Raw genomic sequence first — 22,874 nt, forward strand, 5'->3', positions numbered from 1 at the left:
CGAAGTCGGATAGTATGGAGTTATCTTCAATGAATTGTGACATCTTGGTAAATGCTGCTCTTTCTATCGGTTTGCCCAGGAAAGGTCAATTTCTAATCGGTCTGTAGTTGTTTGGGCCATGTGAGTACAGGTCTGTTTTCTTCTATTGGGCATATGTATGCCTTTTTTAAGTCTTTTGGAAAGATCCCTTTAGTTAAGGAATTATTGATAATGTTTCTGACTGGTGTGGCAGCACAGGTAATTAAAAGAATGTCCTTGAAGAATTATTGTAGAGAAGAGTCAGAAGGGCAGCCGGCTGGCCTGCTTGATTTGACAAGATCCATAAATTCACTTTCTGAAAGTTGTTTGAAGGAATGTAGAGTCTGGATTAGTCTACTCTTGGAGGGGATTCTTGGAAATGGGTTAGTGCTGTTGGTTTACCTTTCTTTTAAATAGGAGTCCAACATGTTTGCTTTGGTTGTGTAATGATTTGCCAGTTTGTCAGTAAATTCTTGAGAAATTGGATGAGTTCCTTCTGTGCATTTATGTTTACAAAATTCAGTGAACATTTTGTAAAATTCTTTATTTACACATTCAGCATTTTGAGTTCTGTTTCAATAGTACCTGGTTGTTAGCTTTTTTGTTTGCTGACTTGTATATTCTGTTAAGTGTGTGTATGTGGAGTTTGTTTTGATAGTTATTGGTTTCGAGCCAGGCATTACAATTTGTTGTTTGATCTTGAGTTCTGCATTCATCTAAGGTGCTTTTTTTCTTTTGTCCTGTTTTGTTGTTCTTAGCGGTAGTAGGATATAAAAATCTTCCTGGAGCCACTCATACAGTATTTGAGCTGAATTTATTGTGTCTGGTTCTATCACCCCAACCACAGACTCTCCATGATGGAATGGGTGGGTGCAACATGGAATCATAGTAAACTAAAGTAACATAAATTGATATATTTGTTAAATGTCATATATAATGTAAGAGACTACAATAACAGGTCATGATGCAATGGAAAAAATGCAGTCTGAAAGTGATCTCTCTATGATTGACGGAATTGTGGGTTCCGGATTGACTCACCCTACAAAACTACTGTTAGAGGTAAGCAAACAGTTTTTTCTGCTCCAACTCTACCAACCTTTTAGAACAACCTGCTGTTTGATCTCTAGAGCAATCAAGAAACGTGTGCATCATCCCTCTTGAAAGAACATTGACCAGTGTGGGAAAGAAATGTGGGTCACTATTAGACCCCATCATATATCCATGCCTGAGTTTGCTAGTATTTTATTTTTTATTTTTATTTCTTTACAGACATTTTTGCCCCTAAAATGGATGGCACCGGAGAGCATCTTTAACAACCTTTACACAACGTTGAGTGATGTTTGGTCTTACGGCATTCTTTTATGGGAAATATTTACCTTAGGTGAGTATGGCTTTTGTAGAGAGTCTCTTCAGGGATTTCTAAATATCCTTTTTATTAGTTTGTATATGGCAAAGGCTATACTTATGTTTGGAAAATTAGCATAATTTGAATCACTTGGTTTAAAAATTGCTAAACTGTAATCAATGTCTTGAATCGAGATTGGTCACACTGACTGAGATCAAAAATCCTCACAATGGCAAAGGGAATGCCCATGAGTAAAGATTTTGTAAATAATCTCTTCTGGGCCCAACTACTAGAAGACGGTGTAATGCACAGCATGTGAATACAGAACAGCTTCATCCTGGATATCCTTCTAATATGCACATAATTGGTTTCATTCAATTCAGCTACCGGTGATTACTTCTACATTCCAGTTCATCATTTTCACTCACTGTGCCATCTGCATTTAACTTTTTGTATTTTCACAGTCTCTACATGCATGATGCTCCGGTTAAATGGTGAAAGTTGTTCATACACTAAATATTCCAGGCACTCTCACAACAAGCAACATGTTTAGCTATTTTACGGAAACGTATTCAGCCTTTTTCATATGCCACATAAAAATCATCCAATGCCATCTGAAGTTTACCCGTGTGACTGGTTCTCCTATGGCACTGCCTCTCAGCGTGTTCATCTTCTGATACAGAGACGGCATTGCCAATGTCTGGGGCAAAGATCCTGGAGTGCTGAAATCACGAGGAAATAATTCTAGACTTAGGACAGCTTTTGACCTCCCAGCAAGCTCTCCAATTTGATCTCTGCCACAGATTAAACACATGAACACTTCTTGAACATTTTGACAAATCATGCAAATGCAGACAATAAATGAAAATAATATCCTCTCCAGTCTTATAAGTTACAACATCTGTCATAAAAAAAAGAAATCGAATAATTTCTGATATACATTAAGCGGGCATAACGGACAAGATGGCTCAGTGAGTTAAACACTCTTCACTCATGCTGTAATCTGCAGGTCACGATTTTTCAACCTGGTAAGTATGACTACTGGGATCTGTAAACACAGTAACATTAAAATGAATAATAATAACGCCTGTTGTTCTCAGCGCTTTGGTGCAGCAGAAGTGTGTTACTATTCAATCAATAAGAAAGAAGGGGCATATTATCAAGCACAGCGTTAAAATTATCACCGCTTTAGCGGCAGAAAACTGCCACTAAAGCGGCGATAATGGGCTTGCGAATATGCCGCAGAGAATTCCCATAGAAGCCCATGTTGACACCAGAACAGAGGCTTCTATGCGAATTCTGCAGTTTTCTGCTGCTAAAGTGGCGATAATTTTAACATCGTTTTTTGATAATATGCCCCGAAGTTATTATTCTTGGTATAATTACTACAAACATCTTTTCAAACATTTCATGCCCGACGCAACAACCAAATTACAAGTGTGCTAGATGTCTAGTAGCAGTGCAGCACAGCATGTTCCTGCGAGTCTTTTACATTTAAATGGCCATACCATTTTCCTACTGTAAATGACTGTCTGTGTTATCAGTTCTACACAGATTGCAGACAACATTTAAACATCATTGCCAAAGCCAATAAGTCTGACGAGGAAAGCTGGTGGCCTTTTGTTTTAATTGTATTTTTATTGCAAGCATATGCCATAAAAAAGAAGTAAAACAGAAAACATGCAGCCACAGGGGACATACGCTTACAATAATAAAGTTAAATGTAAAAGAAATGGTGATTGCATATTCTTGTAACAGAAAACAGTACATTTACCCGTTAGAAGGCATAGTACTGAAAACAGGCATAGAAACCTCTTTTTATTTTTAATGCTCATGACAGAAAAACATGATCCTTATTGTGGAAAAAAAAGGTACTTTTGTCTTTCAATTACTGTAACCTGAAGACATATTTGAAACACAGAAAGTTCACAAAAATATCTACTAAAGGATAAGGAGCGAAACAAAAAAAGCACTGGCAAAGTACAGCACAGTCTCACCAGCTCTTACACTAACATGCATTTCTTTTTTCGAGCAGATGTACACATGAGATTAGGACAATTGCTACCATTCATAGTACAAGATAGCAAAATGCACAAGTGGGTTGCCTACTGCCCCATGCTACATACAGTTGTGGGCAGAAGCTAATTTGGAACATTTAAGCAGACAAAGGACAGAGAGAGCTGACCCAAGCTGTTAACTATTATTTATGTAAGAATCTCTTTGATTTCATAAGGCTGGCGAGAAAGATAAAAAGCGTCTCAAAGACACACCTAACAATATTTTGGAATCGCCACGTGGCCAGGGTCTTTGGCACTTTAGTTCCCTTCCTTGAATTTGACGTATGCTGCATGCTGGCCACAAGGATGGCATGGAGCAAAAGAAAGACTGAGATTATCTGTTTTTACTCTGCAAAGCTGACCTCTTCATTGGTGGTCAACCTAAACCTCTATTAAGTGAATCTTTCCTGATCTCCTCCGCTTGTTCAAATGGAAAAATTACACATTTCCTTATCCTGAAACACAGGGCAATAGTAGTGGGAGGAGTGATAAATTCAAAGTAACATCAAGTGAATGCAGCATACACAGTTATATAAAAAAAACTACAGCTAACACCAGGGCCGGACAGGCCTTTTATTCCAGCTGGATCTCCCTGGTGGACTGGAGCCATTGGAGGCGAATATATGTCATTACTACGCATGCTTTACATCGCATGCCATTACAACGCGGTCGTTACAACGACCGCAATGTTACATCGCAAACCATTACATCGCAAGTCGCTACAACGACTTGCTGTAGGGGGTGCACTGGATTTAGGAATAGTATAATTTACTTTTTCTACTCCAGTTTGTGTAAAAGCAGGGAAGGTGTTGGATTGTAAATCCAACACCTTCTGCCCCCTACAGCAAGTGGATGTAACGACTTGCGATGTAATTGTTCGCGATTTAACAACGTGGTCGCTGTAACAACCGCGTTGTAATGGCATGCAATCTAAAGCATGCGATGTAAACGCTGTTTCCCATTGGAGGCCGGCTTTTGAAAGCCCCAGGCCGCTGTTGGTGCCTCTGTCACTTTTCCCATCTGCAGAGGTTAATTTCCTCAGGCCTGGGGAGGTTTCAAGACAGAAAGAGATAGAAGGAGCGAAGGAGGTGGAGACGTAGAAATCCAAGGGAGAGGAGAGAGAGAGAATGGATGGATGTAAAGAGAGAGCTAGAGCAAGAAGAGAGAGGGAGGTGGGCTGGTTTGAGCATTTTTTGCTGCTCTTGGTTCCCCTCTCTGGCCCTTGCCAATAGTGTCAGATCATGAAAAATGAGACCATGTTTCCCAAGCCTGGACTTCCTGCTAACAGGAGGATCTGGTGTAAGGTCACCTGTCTGTTCTTCTAACACTGGCTTGCCCTGTGAAGAGCTGTTCTCACTTCAAATGAAGTAAGCTGCAAAGTGGAAATCTTTAAGCCTTCAGTACTTCCCCACCTCCCGTTGGCATTTGATCTGGTGAAGGAAGAAGCTGCCAAGACCTATAATTGTACTCCCAGTCTCTTTTCTTCTTGCTGTTGCGAGTAAAAATGTTTCTCACATGTGTGGAACACTGGTATAAAAATACCACACAAGTAATGTAGGTATTAGTATTGTCACTCTTTTAGTTACCTTTTCTGCATTTAAGATAAGTAAAAACATGGCTGTTATGCAATTCCAAGATGATTTTTGGTAGATAGAACTAATGAAAATCCAGTCTTCAAAAGTGCAACTTCCCATACCACACCTCAGTGACATCCTTGTTACCCTATGCAAAGTGCTCCAGAGTGGCTAATATTTGTGTGTAGCGCTTTAAATAAAAAATGAAGGGGCATATAATCAAGCCCCAATCGCCACCACAATGTCACTTTTTGTGATGTTGTGGTGGCGATAGGGTCAACTCCCTATTATCAAGGCAGCGTTAAGCCACTTAACTTGGCTTAAAGCCAAGTTAAGTGGCTTAACGCTGCCTTGATAATAGTGCCCCTTTAACGCTAAATTTAGCATGAAAGGGGCGTGCGGTGGGTGTTGCGGTGGGCGTTCCACCGCAACACCCATTGAATTCGACGCTGCCAACTATTATCAAGGGTGGCGATAATAGGTGGCAGCGCTGAACTTAAGACCAGGAAAATCCTGGTCTTAAGATGCGAAAAGAGCAGAAATGCTTTATTTCTCCTCTTTTTTGCTTTTTCCATGTGTGCTGCCTTATGCAGCACACATGAAAAAAGCAAAATGCCATGGTTTGTTTTTGTACAGGAAGGTGTCCCTTCCTGTACATAAAGAAACCTTTTAAAAAAAATGCCATTTCGTAAGTTACATGCGTGCTGCATGAAGCAGCACACACGTAAGTTACAAACTGTCATTTTAGGTCTGTTTATGTGCAGGAAGGGACACCTTCCTGTCCATATACAAACCCCCCTACTCGCAGTCACCCTTGCACTCTGGTGCAAGGGTGCCTGCGTTGGCGCTAAGTTGTAAAACTTAGCGCCATCGCAGGGGGAAACACGAGGCTGCACCATATCCTTGATAATATGGTGCAGCCTTGCGTTTCCAAAGTGGCGGAGAGAGGCGTTAAGCCAAGAAGACTAGCGCCTCTCTCCGCCACTTCCTTGCTAATATGCCCAGAAATATTTGTGATATGCATTGGTACAATCTATATAATTGTATGGAATTAAATTATGTGAATCCACTGTGATTATTGTTTTTCAGCCTGAAACCTTGAGAGATTCAAATGTAGTGGGAACTTTGACAGCTAGCAGTTTCGCTCAGAAATGTACTTGTTTTCAGCTAAATTAGATAAAAATCGGTCTACCTCAGTCATATTACGATTAATGACTCACTGTAATTTCAACCCAAATCCTCCCCAACACAATTTTTTGATCCGTTTACATTCTCAATGGTGTAGAAATTACACTTATTTTTGTTCTCAGAGCTGTTCCTGTAGATTATTAACACAGACCTGCCAACATTTAAAAACCTTTCAGATTGAGAGCGGGGTGGGGTTCTTTGAGGAGCACGGCCTCTGATGCTGACACCAATGTCCTGGGTTAGTTTCCAAACACGTAATGGATATTGGTTGCGCAGTACGTTTAAAAACATCGGGAAATCTACTCTCTGACGTGGTTTGTAGCTCACCTTAGGTTCCACTATATGATATCAGTTCTTTACTGGGTGGCCATGTGAAGGGGGCTGATATTGTGTGACACACAGTGGCCCCATATAAATTGACAGGCTTGGTGTCACATGGAAGGCTTGTGTGCATTTCCAGCTGAGGATGATTGCATGTTGTGGGCTGAAAAATGTTCAAAAAATACTCAGAGACATGTTGGTTTTATTTAAAAAATAAAAGCAGCAACATTTCTGTAAATCTATCTTTGAATGTTTTTCAGCCCACAAAATGCAATCATAAAAACAATGTTAAAAGAACGACTCATGGGCATTGAAAAAAATTATAATTACTGAACTATACATTTGATTCCAAATATTGGTGATTTTTGGAGAAAGATGATAGATCAGATGTATATAGGTATGTTCACCCTTTGATAAAGCCAATAGTCCTATTTTTTATACTTTGGTGTTGTGACTCTTTGACAAAGTCAATAAGTCTCTCTGAGTGCGTGGGTGTGGCCGCCTGTAAGGGGAGGTTGAATGCAGCGATCCGAAAGCCGCACACGACTGAAGACCATGAGCGGCATGGGGTTGGCTGCCTGCAGGGGTCTGATGCAGGGTCTGGCCAAGTGGTGATAAAATATTACTTTATGTTAAAAAAAAAAACTTGAAATCCACAAACAAAAACAAAGGGTAAGTGACATCACAGTTAGGAACTGTAATTATATCTTACTTTACATTAAAGAAACCTTTGAAATTCACTGAAAACAGCAAATGTTAAGGTAGCATTATAGTTAGGTGAACATTTCAGTGAGAACGTAACATTTTAAACAAAAGAAAAAACTGAAATTCACTAGATATAGTTATTTCAAATAACTATAACTCATGATGTAAAGTAACTCCACCACGCACTGCTAATTACCCCACAAAGTACATCACTCATGACATGTTCTATAATAGCTTTGATAACATGACTGCAACATAGAGAAATTCCTCCTTGTGCCCCCAGCCAAGTTAGGGGGTGATCGGTTCTATTTTCCACACTAGAAGTAAAGTTACTTCAATCATTTGCGGCAGTAAAACTCTAACCCTTTATAAGATGGGAAAGGAGCAAATAAGAGTTTGTGGGTGTTCACAGATTTACAAGGCAATCCATGCCTTGACCTACACCCTCCCCTCGCTTGAGGTTTTCTACTCAATATATCTGTGCAATAGTGGACAAGAATTGTGAAGTAGGGAAAACCCTTTGCATCTGACAAGTGTCCCTTTGTGGATAATGGCCGGTCATGTTCCTTAGCCATTTTCACCTAAGAATGTAGGGCATAAATTGTTTCATGAATCGGGCCACCATGCATTGCACTTTATGTTAATTTCCGAATTACCAGACTCTGACATGGAAAGAGGGAAGTTTTGGAAAGCTGAACAGTTGAAAGATAGAAAGCTAAATTGTTACTCACGGTGGGGCTGGAACGTTCAGATTGCAGTACACTTCTGGGCCAAAAGTGGGTGAACATATTTAACTGCACTACACAGAAGTCTTTCTGAAAAATGTTGATCATAAGAGTAGAAACATTCTGTATGCAAATGGTTAAAAGCACAAAGACCACCACACCTCAAAGCCTATACTTAACGAGTGCTATATGAGAAATTAAGGTGTGGTAGCGAGGCTCATGGAGCTGGAGGCATTGACGCTGGTCTAGATGCTGCTGGTGTAGGACTGGACAAGCTTGCGGTTCTCTGGTCTGAGGCAGGAAGGAGAAAAACACTGTTTCCAAAATGTCAGTCATGTCAGAATCTCATTAATGTGTATCTGTTTCCCACTTTCCTAGGTGGGACTCCGTACCCTGAGCTGCCCATGAATGAGCAGTTCTACAATGCACTGAAACGAGGGTATCGGATGTCCAAGCCTGTTCATGCATCGGAAGACATGTGAGTTCCTAAATGTTTGTCGGTTTCACACAGGTCAGCTAGCCTTCGACCAGCTTACTATGCACCTGTTCTAAAAGTACATAATTAACCCTTTTCAGCTCTATTCCGAAGAGCAAGCTGTGTCTCACATATCCATCTTTATCACTTCTATTCACCACAACCTCCTCTCATTCATCCTTATCCTCTGTGACCTAATTGCCTCTTTCCACACTGTTGACTGCTGCTGATCGCACTCTTGCATCCGGTTGCATTGCCAGGGCTACTCTTGATGGCATCTCCTTATACCTATCGTATAGCTCCCCAGTTTTCTGGTTGAGTACACTGACACTCTCCCGCAGTAGACATTCCCCAGGGCTTGGACCAGGGCTTTCTGCTTGTCTCACCATAGACCCCTTCCCTCAGTACCATGTTCCTTCGTTTCTCTTGTCATAGAAGTTTCTATCAATCTCACCTCATCCACACTCGCAAATTGCTTGCCCGCTATCTTCCACTGGATGGCCCTCTGTTAATTTATGCTTAATTTAGTTAAACCACAGACCTCTATTTTTCAGCCTCTTTCTATCCTATCTCATCCCCAACTACTCCCACCTTTACTCCCTCCTCAACAGTCTGAATTCTTGGAGTGTTATTTGGCTTGATTATGCATCTAGAATACCCTCTCTTTTATGTCCACAAAAACATTTTCCCAGTTCTGCAATACCATAAAACATTTGCCCTCACAATTCAAATCCACAAGTCACTCAAAAACATATCATCTGTATTATTGTGGTAGTCTGCTCGTCGATCTCCAAAAGCACTACTCCACATCCATTGACAAAGCTACGAGCACATTTACTTTTTTATTCTTCCACATCAATCTGCAGACCACTATAGAAAGCAGGTAGGTTGACTGTCTGTGAGATGTAGGGCTAAAGTCCCCCTGCTGTTACACTTCCATCCATTTACTGTTCTCTGCTAATCTTCATCTCCTCCCTGTCCCCAATTACTCCTTTCTGCTTCCAATCTGTCCACTTAGTCCCTGCACTAGAACACCTGCCATGCTCATGGAGCTACTTAACGCCTCACTGAGAGAAGCCATCCTACCGGCAGAATGGAAGCACGCAATGATTCTTCCTCTTTTGAAGAAACCAAATGTGGATCCAGCGGAGCCCTCCAACTTCCGCCCAATTTCCCTCCTCCCTGATCTCTCTAAAGTCCTGGAAAAACACGTGAATCAACAGGTCACACGGTTTGCGGAATCCAATAACATCTTGCACGAGTCCCAATCTGGCTTCAGAGCCGGCTACTCCACAGAGTCCACTCTCTTAGGAGTCACCGAAACAATACACCGGCTTCTGGATAAAGGGGAAATGGTGGCACTCATTCTACTTGATCTGAGTGCCGCCTTTGATACGGTATTCCATCCTACCCTCCTTAAAGCACTCCAGTCTCTGGGAATTGTCAGATCAGCATTAGAGTGGATCAAAAATTTCCTCACCGACAGGACTTTTCAGGTCTTCTCTCCTTCGGCTTGCTCAAAGACCTATGCTTCTCCCTATGGAGTGCCTCAGGGATCGATACTTAGTCCTATGCTATTTAATCTTTACGTCAGCCCCTTAGCTACCATCGCGGAAGAGGCTGGGCTGTCAATCTTCTCCTATGCTGATGACACCCAGCTTCTTTTTTCTTTATCCGCCAATGACAAATCCAGCGTCTCCTCCTTACAGCTAGGGTTGCTTAAAATCGCCAACTGGATGCACACTAACTGGTTAAAACTAAACGGTAGCAAGACAGAAGTTTTGATCATGGGGAAAGATAAAGATCTTTGGGGCCCACGCCACTGGCCACCTGAAATGGGTGAACTCCCTAAACCAGTACAAACAGCTCGCAATTTGGGCATAGTGATTGACGATCAGCTGACCATGAAACAGCAAGTAGCCAAGACCACGTCCACTTGCTTCACTATTCTCAAATGGCTCCGCAAGATATTATGGATGCTGCCTGAATCCACTCAAAGGACAGTCATCCAGGCCCTAATCACATCTAGACTTGATTACGGCAACATCCTCTATCTAGGAGCAAATGAGGAATTAATACGCAAGCTGCAGGTGGTGCAGAATTCTGCAGCACGGCTACTCTGCCAGATACCTAAAACATCCTCCATTTCAGGCACTTTGCGTGATCTCCATTGGCTCAGGATTGAGCAACGTACACAATTTAAGGCCTTGTGTTACATGCATAAGATCAAGCTGGGCACAGCACCCCATTACCTTTGCTCCCTAGCCCAGCTTTATCTCTCGCCCCGCCTTCTTCGCTCCGCATCCCAAGTCAACTTCACAGTTCCCAGATTCAAGCTTTCTCACATGGGTGGACGCTCTTTCTCGTACCTGGCCCCTGTGCTGTGAAACTCACTACCTACCCCGCTCCGCCACGAAATTTGCCATAAAAGCTTCCGTAAAGTCCTGAAGACCTGGTTTTTCAGCCAGTAAAACAGCCCTTCCGTTCTATCTGCAAACCGTCCGTGCGCCGGGAAACCTCCGGGTAGCTGTGCGCCTTATACATTTAATTTAATAATAATAATAATAATGCTAATCTCAGGCCACTCTTTCCCTGATGCCATCCAAGACTGCTGCTCTCACACACCAACTCCTACACCTAAAAACCCATCAATGCCATCTTGCTCCAAATCATGCCCCAAATGTGTCCCTAAATTGCCTACATAGACATGACAAATAATCCCCCAAAAAGCAATCCAAATACGTATGTAATTTTCTAATTTAAATCTTCTATCTCCTGTTCTATCCATCACTTCTCAACACATCACCAATGTATGCATCCACCAAAAGTGCGTATTTATCCGACGTATCATAAGATATTACTATTTACTCCGTTTATACTTGAAATACTTCTAATACTTTGCAAATAAAGAATTAAAGGAAGATGTGGTAATCAGGCTCACTGTCTCCTCTTTCATGCAGCTATGAAATCATGCGCAAGTGTTGGGATGAGAAGTATGAGGCAAGGCCATCGTTCACCCAGTTAGTGCAACTGATGGGGAATCTACTGGGGCAAGACTTCAAAGAGGTATGATGAACTAGGCCTACTATAGTTGTGTGTCAGAATCTCGAGGCCATGAATATTGTACTTCAAACATAACACAACCTAAACATCGAGAACCAAAATAGCAAGAAACTAAGAATATAGTTAAGTAAATATTTACTATTCTTAACGGCATCCGCATACCTTGAAGGTATGTTTATATATTGTCAAGGTACATATATGTGTAGTTAACTACAATAAACTCTTTACTTACCTGTATATACTTACCATCGCGATGTTTTAATAATCAAAATTGTATCCACAATATTTTTGTAGAATGATATTTCCTCCATATACTCCTACTACTGAAGGACAGGGGGTTAGACTAAGAAGGGATTTATTGAGGAGGAATAAATATGTGTATATCAGTTGTTTAAAAACATTTTGTTGATTTACTTACTTTCAATATCTTAAGGTTAAGGTTGTTGCTTAAAAATGTTAGTAGACGTTTATCACTCATTATCACAATGTCATTATAGAAGCAAGCATTCGTAAATGCAATAGGTTCCCCCTTGTCCAACCACCCCCCCCAAAAAAATCTGAGGAATGGCAAAGACATTAGTTTTGGGTTTTGGAGAGGTTTGCTAAGCATGTACACTAACATACCTTCTACGTATGTTTACTTGCACTGGTACTTGTCTTCTCTGAGCATGCCGACCTTTAATGTATTCAAAATTATTTATATTTGTGTATTGGCATCATCATACCTTGGCTGCCCACAAAATAGCAGGGGTCACCACCATTGTGCCACAATGAGCATGTTGCTGGAAATTACCACCACTGTGCCTGGACCAGCATCCTGCCAGAAATTACAAAATTGTGCCTGTGTCTGTCAGTATGCTAGTGATTACCAACATTGTGTCATGTTGGTAATCACGTTGTAAAACCAAAGGAAATGATGCACGGAGTGTTGAACATTGCAAGCACTCACCCCCAGTCAACTGATCTGGGTTTAATCCACCACCGTTCTTTAGCCCACTCTGCCACCCCAGTTCAGACATGGACATATGCAAATCAGTCTGACCCTGTGCCTCATGGGAACAAATCACGTTGTGTCATGCTGGTAATCACCAACATGTTGCTAGAGATTCCTACCATTGCGCCAGGACCTGTATTTACCAGAAATTGCCTCTATTGTTCCAGGGCCAGAATGTTGCCAGGTATTACCACTAATATGCCAGGGGCATCGAGTTGTCATGGGTTATAAGCATAATGCTAGGGTCAGCATGGTGCCAGGGATTACCTCCAGTGATCAAGGGCCCACATTCTACTGTGATTCACCACCATTGTGCACAGGCTAGCTTGGAAGGGATTGCCACTATTGTGCCAGGACCAATTTGTTGCAAGGATTAGAATCACTGTGCCAGAGATGACCACCATTTTATTAGGGCTAGCATTTTATCAGCAATTACCGCCATTGTGCTAGGGTCAGCATGGTGCCCAGAATTACAACTGCAGGGCCAGGGTCAGCATGTTTCCAGGGATTGCCTTCATTGTGCCAGGGCCATAGTTTTGTCATGAATTCCCACCATTGTGTCTATCCCTAAATATTCACAGCAGGGGCTGGGGACAATATACTCACTCCTCACCCGCACATATACATTCATGCACACAAAGACACCAAAATACAGATATGCATTCCCAGACTTTCTTGTGCACACACAGACCTACACACACACATACAAGCCCATACACTTTAACACACACACAAACAAACCCAGACTGGCACACATGTACTCATGTGTACACACAGTGCAAAAACGTGTTTTTGCTTCTCTTTATTGTCTACTGCTGCTGTTACGGTGCACTTGTTTCGTCTCTCCCCGGCACTGGCAGCTCCCCATCAGCACTCCCAGGGGGAGGAAGGGAAGGAAGGTAGTGGTGGAGTGACTTGGATAGCCTGGGACATGGAGGAACAACTAGGGGACAAGTAGGTGTGCACAGGGCTGAGGGGAGCAACATGACTCTTGCTGCTGCTCTGCTAGACATGGCTCTTGTCCTCTCCCACAAGCTCACGGAGCTCCTGATTGGTAGTCCCAGAACAAGTAAGAGGAGGAGCAATTGGGGAAGCCTGGGAAAGTGGGAACAAAGGAGGGGACATGTAGGTGTCTGGGGGTGAAGAGAGGGCAATCCAGCCGGACTGCGAGGGGAAGTGGAACGGGTCAAAGTGTCTTACTGGGGGTGAGAGGTGCTGGGTGTCAGACTTCAGGGGTTTTTGGGAGGTGAAAATGCAGCCACAATGAATACACTTGTAGAAGGCTTTGCATCCCTCCTCCATTGCTTGTCCAAGGTCAAATAGAGTCAGAGCAGGAATTGATGAACAGGGACTGCTTGCTGTGCGTGCGTAAAGATACATATTTAAGCTTGCGCAGCAACAGTCAGAGGTGTGCCTAGTGGCATGCTGAATGCTCATTTTTCTTTTCACCCACAATAGTTTTTGCCTCAATTTGCCAATGCGTAGCAACACTGAAGTGAAACATAAACATATCTACCAATATGTTTAAAAACCAAGCTATAGTTATAAACACTTATATAAGGAAATAAGAAAAAAAGGGGCAAATAGATAAATACAAAAAATCGCTAATACATTACCGATAATAATCATACTGCTGTTGAACACTACAATTCAAGTAAAATATATCATAAATAATGCTCCAATAGTATGAATGTAATACATCATCTATTGCCGCGATAGGTCAGAAAAGCAAACTCACTTTCCACTAGTGGGGAGGGCCTGTGGTCTTTCCACACATACAAAATGCCAGCCCTACAAGTACTGCTAGATTATCTAGTAAAACCCAGAGCTTTGTGTTCTGCCTCTGCTTCCGCTGACCTGATTCGGTAATGGGGGACACTTTTATTTTTTGGTCCCAACCTATTTCCCAGTCCGACCTTGAATAATATTAACACATTGTTTCCATCTACTATTAACTTTAACCAATGAATCGCACGAGTAGTGATGAGTAATTACAGATTTCTACTAGATTTAATTAAAGGCTCGAGTCAGAAATACGAACATTTAAAGAAATATTGTTTTTAATCCTAACTATTTTGTTTAATCGCACATGTATCCTTCCCAGAGCTGCTTGAGGTAACGAAGCCTTACAGCACCACCAGCAGAGGCAGCAAACAGCAGCGTTTTGCATTTCGGAGCTATGAATTTAGCCCTTTTGCTGGGCAAAGTTGAGCACCACAGGGAAAAAATGCATTTCGCCTGTGGTGTCAGTAGTCCTCACATTGCTCCTGTTTCCCCCCCCCCCCCCCCCCAGAAACAGGGAATCAAGGAGCATTTAAAAATTAAATGCAATAAACTACCATTGCGTTTTCATAATGCAAGCACATGTAGGAATAAGACTGGCACATTGGGGCATATTTCCAACAGAATGGCGAAAAGTGGCGTTAAGCAAAAATTGCTAACGCCTCGCTTCGCCATTCAAAAACACAAGGATGCACCTTATTCACAAGAATGAGGCGTACGCTTGTGTTTCCCCTAGTGCTGGTGCTAAATTAAGTTGCCTGGCACCAACGCAGGCTCTCTTGCACCATAGTGCAAGGGGTCTGCGTTGATGGAAATTATTGTTTATGTGCAGGAAGGTGCGCCTTCCTGCACATAAACAATCCAAAATGCCGATTTGAAACTCCTATGTGCGCTGTATTGTGCAGCACACGTAGAAGTTGCAAATTGCCATTTGTTTAATGATTGTTTATCTGAAGGAAGGGACACCTTCCTGCACATACACAATCATTCATGGCGATTTGCTGTTTCTATGTGTGCTGCCCAATGCAGCACACATAGAAACAGCAAAAACGAGATTAAATTAAGCATGTCACCTCGTTTCGCTGTGATAAGACCAGTATTTCCCTTATCTTAATTTTGACTCTGCATCCTATTTACACCAACCACTCTTGTAAATAGGGGGCAGCAGCAAAATCAATGAGTGTTGCAGAGGAACACCCACTGCAACACCCATTGCCTACCCCTTTCACGTTAAGTGCAGCGTGAAAGGGGGCCTTATTTATTAGGTGGCGTTAAGCCACGTTAAGTGGCTTAACACCACCTTGTAAATAAGATGAAGGGATTATCGCCACAGGAATGTTGCAAAAAGTGACATTCCTGTGGCGATAGGAGCTTGTAAATGTGCCCCATTGTATTTTCACTCCGATAAAAGATGCTCATTTGCAACACATGCCCTAACTTTACCCCATTCCTGTTAAGCTTGGCCAAAGGAAATGAAGGCGTTGAGAATACCAGCTCTCCCACCCCCTCTTGAAAAGAGGTTAGAATGTGTTAACCCTTCTCACTGGGACGTGAGGAGAAACAGGCGAAGGGAAACTGACACAGCATCTGCCTGATCCGGTTCAGTCATAGGGTCTTCGTACACCACGTCTTTGGAGTCTGGCTGTCTTTGTCAACCTGAAAGCGAATAGCAAGCCCTGCCAAGTACCACACATCAGGTGTTAGACTAACGTATTTCAGTGAGGTGATTAATATCATAGCACTAAATTGCAAAGTTACGCATTTATAGCGCCTCCTGAAGATGTCAAACCGGAGTGCTATAATCAGCACAGACAAAAGTAGCGCGCGGTCATGCTGCTCTGGCAGCCACAGAGTCATGTGACTGACAGAGAGTCTGACTGCTGCGGGCTTGGGGGCTGGCTCTGCTGCGCTGGGCTTGCCGGCTCCATTCGGCATTCACGTGACATGATGGTGTCATAGAGATTGCAACAATGCGTTCCACATTCGCTCAATGCAGAGACAGGGCTCATAATATAGGGTGGGCTGCCCGTGGTGCAAGGTGAGCCCGCAGCAGCAATCAGATAGTTCAAAAGTTTGACTGGGATCAGAGGAGCCCGCTGCTGCTCGCACGTCTATTGCGCCACCGGCCACTATGGTGCGTGCTGCAGCATCGCATCAAGGTGCCGCTCGAGTCCGAACCAGAGTTGTACCGTGGCCGCTGCTGGAGAGAGAGTTAACTGGTACCTGTAGCCGATCTTAATGATGCTGTGCGAGTCCCGACTGAACCGCGGTTGCCGGAGTCCAGTTTTGGTCCTGCAGCCTCCCATGAGCTGGCCCGCGGTACCGTGTCTTACTCTGCCAGACTACCACTGACTGTCTATTCTCAGGAAATGTGTATGCTAATTATATTTAATTTTATAGCATCATGATCAACCTGCTGAGAGCCGGGTCTTAAAATGCACCTAATTTACTCCACACAACCACCAATCAGAGGCAGCCTTTCAAACAGAAGCCTTGTAATCTTCGCTTGAGACAAATCAAGTGCGTTCTTTCGGGTGGCAGGCAAAATTGCTCTCTGATTTGAGAATTTGCTGTTGAAAATGACTCAGCATGGAAAGGATTTGAGTTGTGGCTGATGGCTGTGTTGCCAGAGCATAGCTGCGGCTTCTCGCATAATGGCATATAATGGGTGTAATTGTTTTCGGTGCGAAGTGATTTCAGACATAACAGCTCTAAGTGCGTTGGAGTCTAATTTAAGTAGCCCCATGCATTTCTTTACTGAATGAGCCCTTTTTTAAGTTAAAAAATAAGTTTATTGAAGAGTAGTGGTCAGAACAACAATATTTCGTACACATGTTCAATACCAAATTTCATAAATGAGGGTGGGAGAATAAAGGATAATGAAAGTATATAGTTACAATAAAATTGTAAAAGAGCGTACACTGATAAATATTTATGCCTGAAAGGTAAAAGGATTCTGGTTCATATTAAATATATCACAAAACAAAAAGAAGAGAATGATAATATTTTGATATGTTCACATTTATATATTACTAAAATTAGATATCTAAACATTGTGAAAAGTATATGAGGAAAGTCAAGGAGGCTTATAATAAATAATAAATAAATCCACATTGTAAAGCGTGAGCAATCACCCGTAAGGGTCTCTGGGGGCCGTCGGGAAGGTTAAGCAAGCTATTGCCCAGAGTCACATGGTGCTGGGCTAATCTGCCGCCGGGGATCGAATCGTGATCCCAAGATTTCGGGATCAGTCGCCCTGGCCACGGTGCCACTCCTCTTCCCCTTAGTAACTTCTTGTAATGAAGGTTGGGGTATAAAGGATGTTTTTGCACTGTCATCAAGAAATTGCGTGATAGGAGACCAAACCTGCACTCGTTTTGTGGCAAGTGATATTGGATGCACAAGAATCGTGTCCAATCTATGATTATGACATATGGCATACCGCCAGACGAAATATGATAATTTAGAGGTATCTTTCCAATTCTATGTTATCTGCTGAAAAGCAACTGCTAATAGTAAATCTATGATTTGCGTATGTGAATGTCTTTGCTTCCACTCAGAGGACAGGCTACCCAAGATAATATTAATGAAGGAAAGGGGGAGTGTAGTGTTAAAAATTGTGTTAATTTGAGACGAAACCCGCTCCCAAAACCTAAATACATATGGACATGTGTACAGCAAAAGTTTTAAGTCGGCAATGTCGTGAGAGCAAGTCCAACATATACTAGGAGTAACAGCATGTATCTTGTGTAAATGAGTGGGTGTAAAAAGCAATCTGTTGTAAATGAAGAAAATTGTTTGTGTAGTGCTTGCTGCTCTAGAAGATTTCTTTATTTTTATCAATATTCTATTCCATAAAGAGACAGGCCAGACAATACCCAAGTCAGTCTCCCAAGAGAGTTCAGTTTTAGATTTATCCCTATTTATAGGAGGTTGTTCTAAACGAGAGTAAATGATAGAGGCTCTAGGATGTATGTGTAGGAGATTATTCCAATTGTTATCAGTCAGGGAAGTAGAAGAGGACATGCATGGAAATTGAGCAAAAGTCTCAAGTATTGCCTGTCGCAGGATTGAAAATTTATGTTGGAAAGAAGCAGGTAAGTGATAGAGGTCTCGTATCCGCAAGAATTGAAGAAGTATGCCCTGATCAAATAACTGATGCATCTAAATTGAACCTTTATTTCTCCATACTTTCCAGTATATGGGTTTGTTTTTAATGAGTATAAACTTGTTATGCCAAATTGTGGACTTGAGAAAAGTGTCAAAGTCATAAGGGACCATAGGAAGGGTAGTTTGTAATAGTTTGCATGAGTGTTTGATCACTGGTGTATAGTTTTTTTGCGGTTTACAAGAAATAGAAAGATATTCTTGAAATGAAAAAGGTGCTATAAATGAATCTTCAAGGGCAATCCATAATTAACTGTTAGATGTTTGAGCAGAAATCCAATTTGATGTTTTTGTTGAAACTCTTTATGATAGTTGGAGAAATGGGGAAAATTGACACCTCCCTCTGATTTTGGCCGTATTAATTTTTGAAGTGCCATTCTTGTTTTTTTGTCATTCCACAGAAAAGACATAAGTATAGAATTGATATTGTGAAAAAAATGGGCTGGTATGGATACTGGTATATTGGAGATGGTATAAAGTATTATAGGGGTAAGCATCATCTTATTGGTATCAAGACGTCCCTACAAAGAGAGATGAAGTGGATGCCATCTTGCAGTGAGCGTTTTTAATTTATCTATACATTTATCAAAGTTCAGAGAGATGGAGTTTGCTATGGAGGAAGAGAACCATAATCCAAGGTACTTTATGTGTTTAGAATTCCATGCAAACTTGGAGATCTGAAACTCCTCTCTAAATGTATATTTGGTTAAAGGCATAACCTCACATTTGTCAATATTTAGTTTGTATCCAGATACTAAACCATTTGCTTCAACCTCCTGTAAAAATGCAGGAAGTGAAGATTGTGGCTGAGAAAGGAAAATTAATATGTCGTCTGCATATGCTGCTAATTTGATATGCTGGGCCTCGGATAAAAAAACGGTAATGGATTAGTTCTGCCGAATTCGAGATTGTAAAGGTTCTAACGCTAAGTTAAAAAGGAAAGGGGACAAAGGGCAACCTTGACGGACTCCTCTTTTAAGACTAAAATAGGAGAAGACTAGACCATTGGCAGAGATGGCCGTCTTAGGTTCTGAATAGAGTAAAGCAATCAGGGAGATGATTTTTGGTCCAATTCCAAACCATTTGAGGGCATGAAAAATAAAGAGCCATGAGATTCTATCAAAGTCTTTCTCCGCGTCAAGAGCAATTGCTGCTAATGAATCTGAATGATGAGACATTCTAGATAAGATGTCAAAGAATACCCTGGTGTTGTCTGTGATGTTTCGACCTTTAACAAATCCTGATTGCTCTTTACCTAACAGCGAAGGAAGATGTGGTTCTAATCGCATAGCTAACGTTTTCGAGAACATTTTATAATCTTCACTGACTATAGAGATGGATTTATAATTCTTGCAATATCTGGGATCCTTGCCATCTTTTGGTATTAGACAAATTAAGGCCTCTAAAAATGAACCTGATGAGTTACAAGAAGAAGTGAAAGAAGAAATGAGAGTGTATAGATACGGAATAAATAACTGAGAAAAGTGTAAGAAAAATTCCACAGTAAATCCGTCAGGTCCCGGGGCTTTATCTTTTTTAAGGGTCTTCAGAGCATTTAGTTGTTCCACTTTTGTAATGTCAGTTTCCAAAATATCTAAATAAAATGGTGAATATCGCGCTTTTGGATATTGAAAAAGTAATGAAGTATATCTGTATCCGGGGGTATATTTTCTGGCGTATAAAGGGATTCGTAAAACAAACTAATTCTTGAAGGATTTCAGGATCTTTATGTTTTGGTGTTTGATTGTCATCTATAATGGAGTCAATGTGAAGTCTGCTTTGCTTGATTTTGAGATAATTAGCTAATAATTTACCTGATTTGTTTTGGCCCCCGTAGTATTTCGAACCCGTTTTCAGTAAAAACAAGGAGGCATTTTCAGTCGAAGTTTTATTGAAGGCTATTTTTGAGTTTATGAGCTCTTCCAAGCTGGTTTTTGTGTTGGAGGTGTAAAAGGCGTGTTCCAGTGTTTTAATATTGGTAAGAAGAGCATTGTGGATTGTTCGGAATGATTTGTGTTTGTTTGATGTATATCTAATAATGAAATCTGGAGCGGTAGCTTTGAAAGCGTCCCAAATTGTATGGAAGGGAGGGTCATCAGTTTGGTTGGTTCGAAAGAACTCATGAACAAAAGAGGTGAAGGACGTATTAAAACTGGTGTCAAGAAGTAAAGAATTATTGAATCTCCATCTTTTAGGTGAGGTAGGTTGATGTAGGACGTCTAGTTGAAGCATAACAGGAGCATGGTCAGATATGAGTATGGGGCCTATATCAGCTGAAAGCAGAGACTGAGAAACATTGTGCGCGATAAAAATGTGATCTATTCTGGACTGTGTCTGATGTGGTGGGGAGAAAAAGGAGTATTCCCTCAAAGACGGGTTTCACAGTCTCCAGGCATCTACCAAATTTCTTTGTTCTACAGTTCGTAAAAAAGCTTTGTGCGATTTGTTTGGGATAAAGGGGGCTTTAGAGTTCCAGTCAAGGAAAGGATCCATCACTTGGTTACAATCCCCCGCAAAAATAAAATTCTGTGTGGGATATTTTAAAAGTAAATGGGAAATGTGAGACCAAAATGAGACATCGCCATTGGTAGGAGTATATATGTTGAAGAAGGAGATGGGAGTTTTACCTATTAGCAACTTAGTAAACAACCATCTACCCTCGGTGTCTGATTCCTGTGAGATGAGTTTAGCATTTAGGGATTTATGACATAAAGTTATTCTTTTACCATACCTTGGTGAAAAGAAAACCTCTCCAACCCAATTTCTCTTAAGTTTTAGTGTTTCGCTTTCTGTGAGATGAGATTCCTATATCATAGCTATATTGGCATTCATCTTAGATAAGTGGGAAAGAACACGTTGTCTTTTAATGGGAGAATTTAAGCCTCTAACATTCCAAGTGACAACTGTTAGGAACATATGTAATGTAAATAGAACGAAAATTCCTTAGAACCAGAACTTACATATCTTTTTTTAAGTGTAGAACACAGAATAAGTACGGAGTTATACATTATAAAGATCAATCAATGAGAATATAAAAGATGATGAAAACTGAATGAGCTCTTTGAAACTAAAAGACACAATCTAAATTGCCTCCTGCACGGTTTTATTTTGTATGCGTATGAATCTATCATGGGGGGAGAAGAGAACGGGCAGCTATAGTTCTTGAATGGAAATTGCAGGCCCTGGGAAGCAGGGAGTGTGGTATTTTTATGGAGAGACACAGTGTACCTTCCCTGAGCAGATCTGGTTTCAGATTAGATCTGGCCAGCTCTGATCTTTCTATAATGCATTGCAGGTGCAGGGCGATATGCTGCTGCCTGGCAACATATAGTAGAGCAGAGGCTTATCATGCCTGCACCAAAGAACTTGTACCTTGACTACACCAAAATGTATTTTATGTAGATAGCTCAGTGAGTTATTCCTTTTGCCACGGAGATCCTTTTGGTAATTGTGGTTCAGCTGCAACTGCGGCTGAGCTGGGGGAAGGGGTGCCGTGCTTAGACATAACTAACCGGTGTAAAAGCTTCTGCTAAAGAGTTACTTGTCTAGTAGCAGTTTTGACTCACCATAAAGTAGTGCTGCAAAGATCAGTTGCTTTGCTCCAATTTCAAGATCTTCTTAGAGTTTCTCGTTGCTCAAATGCGTCTAATTTCTGATATTTATATGTTTGCCTCGTCTTCCTTGCTTGATTTTGCTCATGAGGAAATGTCACTCATGATTACACTGAAATTATGAAAATGCCACACATAGCAGTCTAAAACCTTGGCAGCTATGAATAAGCAACCTAGAAGTAAGCATCATCAAACTGATTAGCAGTCTCATCTATTCTCACCAGCCTCCACTGCCCAGTCCTGAAATGTTTTGAATTCCTTCCTCTGCATATGTGTGTGGGTCTATAAGGGATGAGAGACCAGGACAGCCTCATATCTTTTGATGCTTCCTTCCTGCCCTGAGTCCTGGCAATTTATTCTGTGTTGTATCTTTCTCAGAATACTAGAGTTTTGTAACCCTAACCCTGGTTTAAAAAAAAATGGTCATTATAAATGTATTAACAGAAGATCCCAAACCTCCAGAGATCGGAAAAGATAATAAGCTTTTCGATAACCTCTGGCAATATTAAACCCATAAACAGTAAACTGAGAATGAAATGATGGCTTATGGGTATTGGAAATGTATGTTTTCCATTAAGATGATCCTCAACAAGAAACTCTTCATTTTTCTTATCATTAGCAATTTAAATTACAACAGGAAAAACATAATGTAGGCTTACTTGTGATCCGAAGCTTAAGAGTAAGTCACAAGGATATGAGACAGTCCACTCTGAGCTTAAGAGTAAGTCACAAGGAAATGAGACAGTCCACTCTGAGCTTAAGAGTAAGTCACAAGTAAATGAGACAGTCCACTCTGCTTCCGAAACCAAAGAATCTGAAGGTAGCAGCTATGTAGGACATTTGATGCAA

General features: G+C 41.3%; 1 protein-coding gene across 1 annotated transcript in view; it reads left to right on the top strand.

Annotated features, from left to right (window-relative positions):
- The window catches only part of PDGFRB (platelet derived growth factor receptor beta), a 213,585-nt gene that overhangs the window by 186,626 nt on the left and 4,085 nt on the right, over positions 1-22,874 (top strand). Inside the window, exons 20-22 of the mRNA XM_085617731.1 lie at positions 1,288-1,399; positions 8,312-8,411; positions 11,369-11,474. Of these exons, the coding sequence (XP_085473857.1) occupies positions 1,288-1,399; positions 8,312-8,411; positions 11,369-11,474 (318 nt within the window). The remainder of the gene's footprint in view (positions 1-1,287; positions 1,400-8,311; positions 8,412-11,368; positions 11,475-22,874) is intronic.

Source organism: Triturus cristatus, chromosome 7, assembly GCF_964204655.1.
Source record: "Triturus cristatus chromosome 7, aTriCri1.1, whole genome shotgun sequence".
Classification (NCBI taxonomy): Eukaryota; Metazoa; Chordata; class Amphibia; order Caudata; family Salamandridae; genus Triturus; species Triturus cristatus.